Here is a 12503-nt window from a genome sequence, read left to right as displayed (position 1 = left end):
AATGATAGTCTCTTCAATAAATAGTATTGGAAAAACTGGATATCCACATGCAGAAGAGTAAAATTAGACCTTTATCTCACATCATGCACAAAAGTCAATTAAAAATGGATTAAAGACTTAAAAATACTTGAAACTATTTAAATACTAGAAGAAAACATAAGACAAATGCTTCAAGACATTGGAATTGTCAATGATTTTTTTTGGACAAAAAGCATAGGAAACAATAGCAAAAATAGGCAAATGGGATTGTATCAAATTAAAAAGATTCTGCACAACAAAGGAAACAATCCATAGAGTGAAAAGACAGCCTAATTAATGGGAAAAAATATTTGCAAACTACGCATCTTATAAAGCTTTAATATTCAAAATACATATGAGCTCAAACAACTTATTAGTAAGAAAAAAAATGAACCAATAACCAGGGTTTATTATCCTAAGCTCATTATTAATTAGGGCTTATTATTATTTGTAAGGAGTTGATATCCAAAGTATTTAAAGAGTTCAAAAGATCCAATAGTAAGAAAATAAAGAAATCAGGGCAAAGAGCCTGAATGGACAATTCTCAAAAGAAGACATACATATGGCCAAAAGATATACTAAAAATGCTCAGTACTAGTAATCATTAGGGAAATGCAAGTTAAAACCACAGTGAGACATCATTTCACTTCTTTTAGACTATTATCAAAAAGACAAAAGATAACAAGCTCTGGTGAGGATGTAGAGATTAGGGAACTCTTGCACACTATTGGTGGAAATATGACTTAGTGCAGCCACCAGAGAAAACACTATGAAGGTTACTCAACAAATTAAAAACAGGACTACAAAATGATGCAGTAATCTTAGCATTGGGTATATATCCAAAGGAAATGGAACTAGTTTATAGAAAAGCTATTTGCATTCTCTTATTTATTACAGCACAATATGCAAGATTAGTAATCAACCTAATATTCAATGAATAAAAAGATAAAGAAAATATGATTCTTGGGCTGGGATTGTGGCTCAGTGGTAGAGCGCTTGCCTAGCACATTCGAGGAGCTGGGTTAGATCCTCAGCACCGCATAAAAATAAATGAATAAAATAAAGGTATTGTGCCCAACTATAACTAAAAATATACTTAAAAAAGAAAATATGGTTTATATATGCAATAGAATACATCCATTTACAAAAGGGAATTAAATCCTCTTATTTATGAAAATCTGGATGGATCTGGAGGAAATTATGTTAAATGTATTTGATTTAACAATGAAAAAAGACCAACACTGCATGATCTCACTCATATATGGAATCTAAAAAAAGTTGATCTCTCATAGAAGTAGAGAATATAATGGCTACCGGAGACTGGGGTGGTTGTTGTAGGGGGTTGAGACAATGTTGCTCAAAAGATAGGAGGAATAAGGTCAGTAGATCTATTGTGCAATATATTGGCTACTGTTAATAATATGCTGTATTTTTGAAAAATGTTATGACAGCATAAGTAAAGTGATCTCACCACAGAAATGATAATAATGTGAGGTAATGCATATGTTATTTAGCTATATTTAGCCATTCCACTACACACACACACACACACACACACACATCTACATAAAGAAATATACTTCAAAACATCATGGACATAATGAATGCATAGAATTTATGTGTTAATTTTTTAAAAAATAGAGTACTCCCAGGTAACTCTGCTTTCCTCCTTTCTTAGACATTCAGTTTCCTTCAGATATGGAAAAATGGAGTAATTCCCACAATTCTAGGATGATGTAAATACAGTGCTTTAGCCAGATGCCATTATAGTCTCCTAGAACTTATATGTAAAGATATAAAATGTGCACCTATGCCTAGGGGAAGCTCTACAGACAGGCATAAATCTGAGCTGCATGTTGAAAGATGGACACATTTTCCAAATGGGTTATATAAATCTAGATATTCAGCCTGGGAAGAAGGGTACTACCTGGAAGCAAGATTCTGGACCCAGAATTAAAGATGAGAGGGAAGACTAGATAAGCATGTAGCCCTGTGCTTCTCAAACTTTAACATAGATAAAAATCACATGGGGAGTTGACATGCTGATCTTGGTTCCATACTTGTAGGAAAGGGCCTGATACCCTGTATTTGTCAAGCTCCTGGATCAGGCTGATGTTGCTGATTCATGAAACACATAAGCGTTACACAAGGTACCTAGTGAGCAATAAGTGTTGATTCTGGGATGGTGAGGTAAGGTTTGACAGGAAGAGCAGAGATTTCACTCCCGTGCTGACAAAAGCCTAGAAGGGAAGAGAATGTATGAAGTGGCTTGGTGCTGCTCTGTAAAACTGGAGAACACTGCTGCTCTCCTTGGATCTGGAGAATTGTCACCATGGAAGAAGATGATCTCGGTGTTAACTGAATCTCTCCATTTCTAAAAAGAAGCCATAAATTCACTTTATTCTTAATATAAAATGTACTGGTTTGTAAATACATACACACATATACAAATAAAACATTCTGAGCCAAACAAATATAATTTTCTTGCTATATTTACAACTACTTTATCCAAATAGTAAGACAAGGTGAAAGGGTTTAGAATATGGGCAGAAACTGGCAGAAACTAGCACAAAAGGGAATCTGGAGGCTTACTATATAGTTGAACATTTAAATTAGAGTTCAAAGTGCGCATGACAAACAACAGGGATCAGAACCCAAGTATAAAAAAGGTGTGTAAAGAACTCAAAAAGCTAAACACACACACACACAAAAATAAATAAATAAAAATTAACCCAATCAATAAATGGGCCAAGGACCTGAACAGACACTTCTCAGAAGATGATATACAATCAATCAACAAATATATGAAAAAAAATGTTCATCATCACTAGCAATTAGAGAAATGCAAAGCAAATCAAAACTACTCTAATATTTCATCTCACTCCAGTCAGAATGGCAGCTATTAGGAATACAAACAACAATAAGTGGGGGCTGGAGTTGTGGCCCAGAGGTAGAGCACTCGCATTGCACATGTGAGATCCTGGTTTCCATCCTCAGCACCACATAAAAATAAATAAACAAAATAAAGCTATATTTTAAAAAAAACAATAAGTGTTGACGAGGATGAGGGGGAAAGGTACATTAACACACTGCTGGTGGGACTGCAAATTGGTGCAGCCAATATGGAAAGCAGTATGGAGATTCCTTGGAAAATTGGGAATGGAACCACCATTTGACCCAACTATCCCTCTCCTCAGTATATTCCCAAAGGACTTAAAAACAGCATACTACAGGGACACAGCCACATCCATGTTTATAGCAGCACAATTCACAATAGCTAAACTCTGGAACTAACTTAGATACCCTTCAATAGATGAATGGATCAAAAATATGGCATATATACACAATTGAATATTACTCAGCAATAAAAGAGAATAAAATCATGGCATTTGCCAGTAAATTGATGGAGTTAGAGAAGACAATGCTAAGTGAAGTTAGCCAAACCCAAGAACCCAAATGCTGAATGTCTTCTGTGATATAAGGAGGCTGATTCATAGTGGGGTAGGAGCGGGGACCATGGGAGGCATAGAGGAACTCTAGATAGGGCAGAGGGGTGGGAGGAGAAGAGAAACGGCAGGGGGTTAGAAATGATGGTGGAATGTGATGGACATTATTATTCAAAGTACATGTATGAAGACATGAATTGGTGTGAATATACTTTGTATACAACCAGAGATATGAAAAATTTGTGCTCTGTATTTGTAGTAAGAATTATAATGCATTCTGCTATCATATATAAGTAAGAAAATTAATAAAAAAAAATATAAGCATAGGGAAAACAAAGAAGACTCCTTAGAAATAGAGGGTTGGTGTTGGTAAGTATTGATATAAGTCTTGTTAGAGTAGAGGAGACTGAATGCAAGATGAGGATTTTGAATTGTTTTCAAAAACAACTGAAAGTCACAGACTATGTTTTTATGTCAGCTCTGTGCTAGCTAAAATCTAAAGTAGTCCAGGATAGCTAATAATTTAATGATTTTAATTTTGCTTTTATTCTGTCATTAAGCTGTCCCATGGGAGCATTTGAGGACTGCCTTGCTGAAGGAAACTCAGGTTGACACGAAGTTTCAACCCCTATTGTAGCGGTTATACGTGGGATCAGAATTAGCTAGTCTTATGTATTCTGTTTATTTCTCTGATATTATGGCAACCCTGTAGAGATTGGTGTTCCAGAGAGTGAGTGGTGTGGTTAGTCCTTAATCTGGCTGTATGTAAGGGAATGACAAAGTCAAAATGGATCCTTGCAGAATGATCCCATTTCAGAACAGCCTTGCTCAGGGTGCAGGAATTGGATGGAGGTGGAGGTACAGATTTAATAAATAAAATAACAGGGGAATAAGTAGTACCAGGAGGCTGGTTCATTGTAATGAGGGAGCAAGACAATAAAAGGGTCCATTTTATCTTTGAAATCCAAGTTCTTTGCAAGTATGATAGAAAACAAAGTTGTAAGAACAAATTTTGGGTTATCTATGAGTTCTCATTACAAGAAAATGCACAGCCTTTCTTCTACACAGGCATTTAAAATCAAACTAGCATTCACAAATTCTTTTGAGAGCATCTTAGGAAGACACAGTCAAGGCTCAGTGTTGCTTTGCTGTTTTATTGTTTGTCAAGACAATAGACGCTGACTCTGTAAGAAACTGTCAACATCAAAACACTTTTATTCTTCCTTTAAAAAGATAACACAATAAAGATATGACACAATCCTGGCTTATTAAGAATCTCTTAGAAACCCACTGGAAGTGTAGGAATGCTAGGGGAATTAACACCAAGCCCAAAGGACTCAGACTGAGGTAGGTGAAACAGAGGGCATCAGAGCTAGAAATTGTATAAGCTTTAAATAAAAGACCTCATTAAACCCATGTAACATTTTTTTGTAAATTTTTCAAATGCAACTCAGAATTTTCAGAGAGCAAGCAGTGTGAGAGCAAAACAAAGCCATATAGTAGATATCAGCTTTTATGGATCCCTTAGTACATTCCAAGTGATTGTTTATCAAAATTATTTAAGTCAAACATGACGATGAATTTTAACCACTTCTTATCAGTGCCCTAAAACAGAAACTTACAGTTATATACCAACCAAAGCAACCGATTCTATTAAGTCACATTCCTGTTGAGTCTCTCTAGGATCTTGGGTGTCTTTCTCAAAAAGCAGAATAGAAAGTTCTTTACCTCCAGGTTCATGTCACTTAGAAGATGGTTTCAGGCTTATCCATATCACCATTCATTATCATCGTTCTTCCTTTGAGATCAAGTACAGCAAAAAATTCCCCTAGGATGTTTTCCCTATTTTAGTTAGAAAGGGCGAGGGGTAGGGGTACATCAGTCCTATCTGAGCAGGAACCAGGCAAGCAATTAAGAGGCAAGTGTCCTGTCCCAAGGGAAAGGCTATTACCTGGCTATTGCTCAGCAGCATTGGGAATGCATTTTAGAGGCCAAAGGAAGGTGAGTACAAACATCCAAATGCACAAACATGAACCCAGAAAATTAACTAGATGGTGTTCTGTTCTTATGGAAAAATGAAAGAAATGAGGGTTATTTTTTCTGTCTTTGGTTTTTCATGTATATTAAATGTTGTCCCTTGGAACCCCTAAAAATTATTTTCTGACAACTCTAAGATGCAGAGATCTTCCGAGAGTCTTACTTTTTCTGTGATTTGGCTCCATCCAGAAAATGTGGTTTTGATTTGAATGATGATTTCTCTAGGCTGGTGATTTCACCTTGGGTTTTGCCTCTGTTCTTTCCAGGAAGCAGAATGTGCCTACGTACTCTTCGTTGTAGCCATATTTTGGATCACAGAAGCTCTACCTCTGTCAGTCACAGCTTTGCTGCCTGGTTTAATGTTCCCCATGTTTGGGATCATGCGTTCTACACACGTAAGTTCTTCTGCAAATGTTGTCATGATTAGATTCCTTATTTTGTGCTTATTTTTTAGAAAAGCTGCTTTTAAAGGGAGCAGTAATTCTGTTGATAAAGTTTCCCTGTAAGTCCCTTCAAACTTCCAGTTGTTCCTTTCCTCTGGAATTCTGCCTATGTGTCCCTCCCTAGGGAACAAACATAAGTTTCAAATTCTGGAATCACATGTATCTGTAGGAAAATTGTAAGTCTCATCTTCTCTTTAGGACATCTATCGTTGGTGCCTCCCTCCCAACAAAAGGGGCAATTCATTCACATCCTGCAGAAGTTAGTTGTTCTATTCACCAGAATTTGGTCTCAGCGTGTTGGAGAATAATTTTTGTTTTTAATGAAGAAAAAGCTTCTTAATTTTCTTTCTCTGAAAACTGCCATTTCAAAAGATAAAGGCAAATCAACTTTCATGTGTATTTATTTGTATTTTGTTCTTGCTGAGAAGAGTTTACTCATGCTGAGAGCTGTTTCTTACCTTTATACAATCTAAGGGTACCCATCTGAAGAAAATGGATTCAGTTTTGCATTAAAAGCATGAAATGCACTGAAACCAGAATATCTATCTCCATGCAGTCTTCTGACACCAAGCAAACAACTGTGTAAACCACAGATGAGGGCTGAGGATACAGCTCAGTTGGTTGAGAGCTTGCCTCGCATGCACAAGGCCCTGGGTTCAATCTCAGAACCACAAAAAATAAAAATAAACCACAGCTGAAACGTTCTCAGGAAAAAGGTCAAGTTCAAGTTGCCAGTCAGTGCAATTTATCACCTTTGGACTTCTGTCTTCTTCCTGGGTTCAACACTGCTCTCTTGAGGCTCGCTTGTGTTTAATGTGGGTGAAGATTTTCTTTTTAACTAACCCTGATTACAGTTTTTCTGGAGAGACAATCTGTTCCCTTCTTGATTGTCTTGTCATTTTTCTCCATTTTTGACTCCAAATCATTTTGCATTTCTTATCCTTCCTGCTCTTCTTTTCTTACTGTGTTTATCCCTCCTTCTAACCATGGCTCTTTTCTTTCTAATTAACAGTGGTTAGGAGGACAGCATGGCTAGGACTGTACTTCAGTTTCTCTTATCCCCGCATTGACATTCTGCTACCATAGAATCAGATAAAAAAAAAAAATCAAGTGTCTTAAATGTTCCAATGTGCTGCCTCTTTGTGGTATGCAGAGGACACAGACTTCAAACTTACAGGTACCAATATTAATTATATCTCTATAGCTGAGGAAACCTGCCCAAGATGCCAGCCAGCCTCATACTAACTTAACAGTCCCAGAATTTTAAATTTGGGAGAGAATTCTGGATCCACTAGAACCTGTGGCGGGGATCTCTTCCACAATATCTCTTATAGATCCTTCAGTTTTTAAAAGTTTTCTGAGTCATGGGCCTCAACTAACCCATATCACTTTTAATAATCATATCATTTTAAAATAATTTTAACTTTGAAGCAATGTAGCTTTATTGATCTCAAGTCTGAAATTTAGTCATTTTCATTTGTTAAATTATGTGCCATCTAAGATTTTACAAATAAACCTTATCTTTTGTTTGCATGACAGTATTGCTTAGATTTTTAAAATTAATATGATTTCCTCTATACATTCCACCTCTAGTCTTTAAGATTTCTAGACCACAACTTCCATCCTCAAATCGAACACCCCCAACTAAATCACCACCATCTTTTTTACTTCCCAGAACTAACTCTAGTTTGTCAACCATACTTCAGACTTAAATTAGTTAATAAATGTGAAGGTTTTTTTTTTTTTTTTTTTTTTACAAAATAAGTGTTCAATATATATTAGCAAATATTTAGATACTGGAGAAAAAAAATGAATAGATCACTCCAGAAACATTCAGATTGCTGCAAAAGAAAATTATCATCTCCACTCTGATATTTCAGCCTAAGTTTGTTTCAAACTTTATGTGACTTTCTGTACCTAGAAAGCTTAACAGTGGTCAAAACAGTTAGGAATTTTAGTGGAGAAGGCAGTTCTTCAGTCTTGTGATCCTTTTTCAAGACAGGGTAAATGACGTTAATTCATTAATAGTTGACCAAAGCTTCAGGATATTCTGGGAAGAGCTAGAGATTCAGTTTAAAGGCCTTAGCTTAAAACTCAATATTTGTTCTAATTACTTGTACAATCCTTAACATGCCATTTTAATATTCTAAAAGTGGGACATGATAAAACAACACAACTTCACCATTTTTGTAACAGAGGTGAAACAATGATACCCCATGGTTGTATCATTCTCAACTGTTGTTTTAAATTGATGGGAAACAATGATACAAACAATATCACAAGCATTATTAACAGTTTTAATATTCAGTTTTGAGAGTATTGAACTATCATTGCATCCTATTTCAGCATCTTTGAATATCAAACCTGTCATTGAGTAGGACAATGTGTCATTACTGTCCTCCTCTAAGTTCAGAGCCCTAAATACCTCTCTCTTTGGCCACCATATTTCTAACCCTAGTTTACCGATTTAGCAAGCCAATGTTAAACACTTATATCTCATTGAGCACATCACTTTAGTTGAAGAATATTGACCAATACTGAACTCTTCTCATATCTGTTGAATTAAACCTGAAATTCAAAGCGTTTGTGGTGTGCCCAATTTGATATTCCATAAGAAGTATCAATATTATTATTATTATTATTATTGAAAATATGTTTATAGATAAATTGTATATATAAATGTGAAATATGTACACATTTGTATATGTAAATATAAATAATGATATACATATAAATGTTATGTTACATGTTTACTTAGTAAATATTTATGTGGTAGAAATTTCCAGGCACTTGGAAAAAACATCAACATGTAGAAACAGACAAAAGATCCCTAACTTTTTAGGGGAACAAAAAGAGAAAACAAAATATCTGATTAATAGATGAATTAAATATTGAGTTACAAAGGTAATTAATGCTAAGTAAAAATGCAAAATGTTACTGAAGAACAGAGAGAATAGCCATTTTATATTGGCTGGGGTGGATCTCATGGAGATGGTGATACAGGACAAAGATTTGCTGGAGATGAGGAGGTTAGCCATTTGAGTATCTGGAGAATGACCACTGCAGAAGGGGGAACATCCAGGGCTTTTAAAGGCCTTCAGGCAGGTCCAAGTCTGCAGTATGACTGAAGCAGAATGAGTAAAGGTAGGAATGAGAGAAGATGTCAAGGAGGTAATGTGAGGAGGGACTGGACCAAATAGGGCCAAAGGAAGTCACTGTTAGGTTTTACCTCTTAATGAAGTGAAACCTTCAGGGGAGTTTGAGAGAAAAATGACATGATTACTCAGACTTTGATTTTTTTCCTCATATTTATTATTGTTGCATAATAATTACACATAGTGTGGGATTTATTGTTAAATATTCATACATGCACACAATAATTTGGCCATTGTCATTTCTCAGTATTTCCCTTTCCCTCCTCTCACCCTTCCCTCTGGTCCCTTTTCTCTCTTCTACTTATCTCCCTTCAGTGTTCATGAGATCCCCCATCTTCCTTTTTCCTTTTTCTTCAGTAGCTTTCACCTCTGAGTGAAAACATACGACCCTTGACTTTCTGAGTTTAGTTTGTTTCACTTAACATAATGTTCTTAAGTTCCATTCGGTTTCCTGCAAATGGCAAAATTTCATTCTTCTTTATGGTTGAATAAAACTCCATTGTGTATATGCATCACATTTTCTTAATTAATTCATCCATTGACAGACACCTAGGCTGGTTTCATAGTTTGGCAATTGTGTGAGTTGTGCCTCTATAAACTTGGGTATGCATGTATGGCTAGGGTATAACGACCTTAATTCTTTAGAGTTAATAATGAGGAGTGATATATCTGGGTCGTATTGGTGTTTCTATTCCCAGTCTTTTTTTAAAATATCTTTATTTATTTTTATGTGGTTCTGAGTATCGACCCAGTGCCTCATACATGTGAGGCAGGTGCTCTACCACTGAGCTACAGCCATAGCCCTATTCCCAGTCTTCTGAGGAAATTGAATACTGAGTTCCATAGTGGTTGTACTAATATATATTCCCTCCAAAATGTGTAAGTGTTCCTTTTTTTTCCTACATCTTCTTTAGCATTTATTATTGTTTGTATTCTTGATGACTGCCATTCTGACTGGAGCTAATTTCATTGTAGCTTTGATTTGCATTTCCTTAATTGCTAACCATGTTGAACTTTTTTTTTTTCATATATTTGTTGGCCACGTGTATTTTTTTCTTTTGTTAGTTCATTTGCCCACTGATTAATTGGGCTCTTTGGTTTTTAGTGTTACAGTTGTTGAGTTCTTTATGTATTCTAGACATTAATCCTCTATTAGAAAAGTAGCTAGCAGCCAGGTACACCTGTAATCTTGGAGGCTCAGGGGGCTGAGTCCTGAAGATATGATAGGGTTATATCATCCTGATCACAAGTTTAAAGCCAGATTTAAGCAAGTTAATAATGCCCTGAGCAACATCATAGCAAAACCCAGTCTCAAGATAAAAATAAACAAACAAAAAGGGCTGGGGATGTGAGTTACTGATTAAGTGACCCTGGGTTCAATCCCTATATCAAAAGAAGAGTAACTAGCAAAGATTTTCTCCCACATTTCTTTACATTTTCAATTGTTTTCTTTGCTATGCAGAAGCTTTTTAATTTGATGTCATCCCATTTCTCAATTCTTGATATTATTTCCTGAGCTTTAGGAGTCCTCTTGAAAAAGTTATTACCTGTACCTATATATTGGAGTGTTGACCTTACATTTTCTTCCAGGAGTTGTACAGTTTCTGTTCTAATTTCTAGGTGTTTGATCAATATTGAGTCGATTTTTGTGCAGGGTGAGAGATGAGGATTTAGTGTCATTCTACGTATGGATAACAGTTTTCCAAGCACCATTTGTTAAAAGTGCTGCCTTTTTTTGTAGAGTATGATTTTGGCCCTATTGTCTAGGTTCAGATGACTGTATCTGGAGAGTTTCTTTTTGTGTCTTGTATTCTGTTCTATCGGTCAGTGTGTTTGTTTTATAACACTACCATGAAGTTTTTGTTACTTTAGGTCTATAGTGAAATTTGAAGTCAGGTATTGTAATATTTCTAGCATTGATTTTTTTTTTTTTTTTTTTTTTGCTTAGAATTGCTTTGGTTATTCTGGAACTTTTATACTTTCCAATGAATTTTAGGACTTTTTTTTTCTAGTTCCGTGTGGAATGTTTGGTACATTGGTAGGGACTGCATTGAATCTGCATGTTGCTTTTGGCAGTATAGCCATTTAAACAATATTAATCCTGCCTATCTATGAACGTTGGAGGTTTTTCCATCTTCTTGTGTCTTTTTCTATTTCATTCTTCAAACTTTTCACCTCCTTGGTAAGATTTATTCTTAGTTATATTTTTGAGGCTTTCATGAATAGGATTGTTTTCCTAATTTTTTTCTCAGCAGATTTATTGGTGTTTAGAAAAGATATTTGAATTTTTGATATTTATTGTGTAATATTCTATTTTGATAAATCTGTTTTTTATTAGTTATAGCAGTCTTCTGGTGGAGCTTTTTGGATTGTCTTAGTATAGGATCATATCGTCTGTAAACAGTGATAAGTTGACTTCTTCCTTTCCTATTTTTATCATTTTATTTCCTTTTTGTGTCTAATTGCTCTGGCTATAATTTATAGTACTATATTGAATAGGAGTTGTGAGAGTGGACATCCTTGTCTTTAGATTTCCCTCATTCACTATGATGTCAGCTTTGGTTTTATAATAGATAGCCTTTAGAACATTGATGTAAGCTCCTTTTATTACTCATTTCTTCAGTGTTTTTATAATTAATAAATGCTGAATTTTGTTGATGTATTCTCTGCATCTATTGAGATAACTATGTGATTTTTTTATTTATTATTATTACTTTTTTATTGGTTGTTCAAAACATTACAAAACTCTTGACATATCATATTTCATACATTAGATTCAAGTGGGTTATGAACTCCCATTTTTACGCCAAATACAGATTGCAGAATCACATATTGTCTTTAATTGTCTTCATGTGGTGAATTAGATTTATCGATTTGTGTATGCTAAACCATCCTGGCAACCCTACAAAAATATGAACTCTATCATGATGTACAATCTTAATATTTTGTTGAATATAATTTGCTAATATTTTATTAAGAATTTTGACATCTAATTTCATCAGGGATATTGGTCTGTGGTTTTCTTTACTTGATGTGTCCTTAACTGGTTTTTGTATCTAGGTGACGCTGGCTTCATAGAATGAATTTGAAAGTGTTTTACCCCTTTCTATTTCATGAAATAATTTGAGGAACATTGAAATTAGCTCTTCTTTAAAGCTCTTGTAGACATCAGAAATTGTAAAAATCAGTTGACAATCAATCTGGTCTAGGTTTTTCTTTGTTGGAAGCCTTTTTATTATTGCTTCCATCTCAATGCTAGTTATTGGTCTGTTTAGATTTTCTACATCCTCTTGTGTCAATTTAGGCAGGACAGGTCATATCTATGGAAATCGATGTACCCATTTCTTTTAAGTTTTGCAATTTATTGGAGTACAAATTTTCAAAGTAGTGCCTAATGATCCTCT

General features: G+C 35.0%; 1 protein-coding gene across 1 annotated transcript in view; it reads left to right on the top strand.

Annotated features, from left to right (window-relative positions):
- Nucleotides 1–12503, top strand: part of Slc13a1 (solute carrier family 13 member 1) — a 93804-nt gene that overhangs the window by 13429 nt on the left and 67872 nt on the right. Inside the window, exon 2 of the mRNA XM_046422547.2 lies at nt 5768–5896. Within this exon, the coding sequence (XP_046278503.1) occupies nt 5768–5896 (129 nt within the window). The remainder of the gene's footprint in view (nt 1–5767; nt 5897–12503) is intronic.

The sequence above is a fragment of the Marmota monax genome, unplaced genomic scaffold (assembly GCF_021218885.2).
Source record: "Marmota monax isolate L192 unplaced genomic scaffold, Marmota_monax_Labrador192_F-V1.1 WCK01_AAM20220418_F8-fsc00027, whole genome shotgun sequence".
NCBI lineage: Eukaryota > Metazoa > Chordata > Mammalia > Rodentia > Sciuridae > Marmota > Marmota monax.
This window is presented reverse-complemented; position numbering and strand designations above follow the sequence as displayed.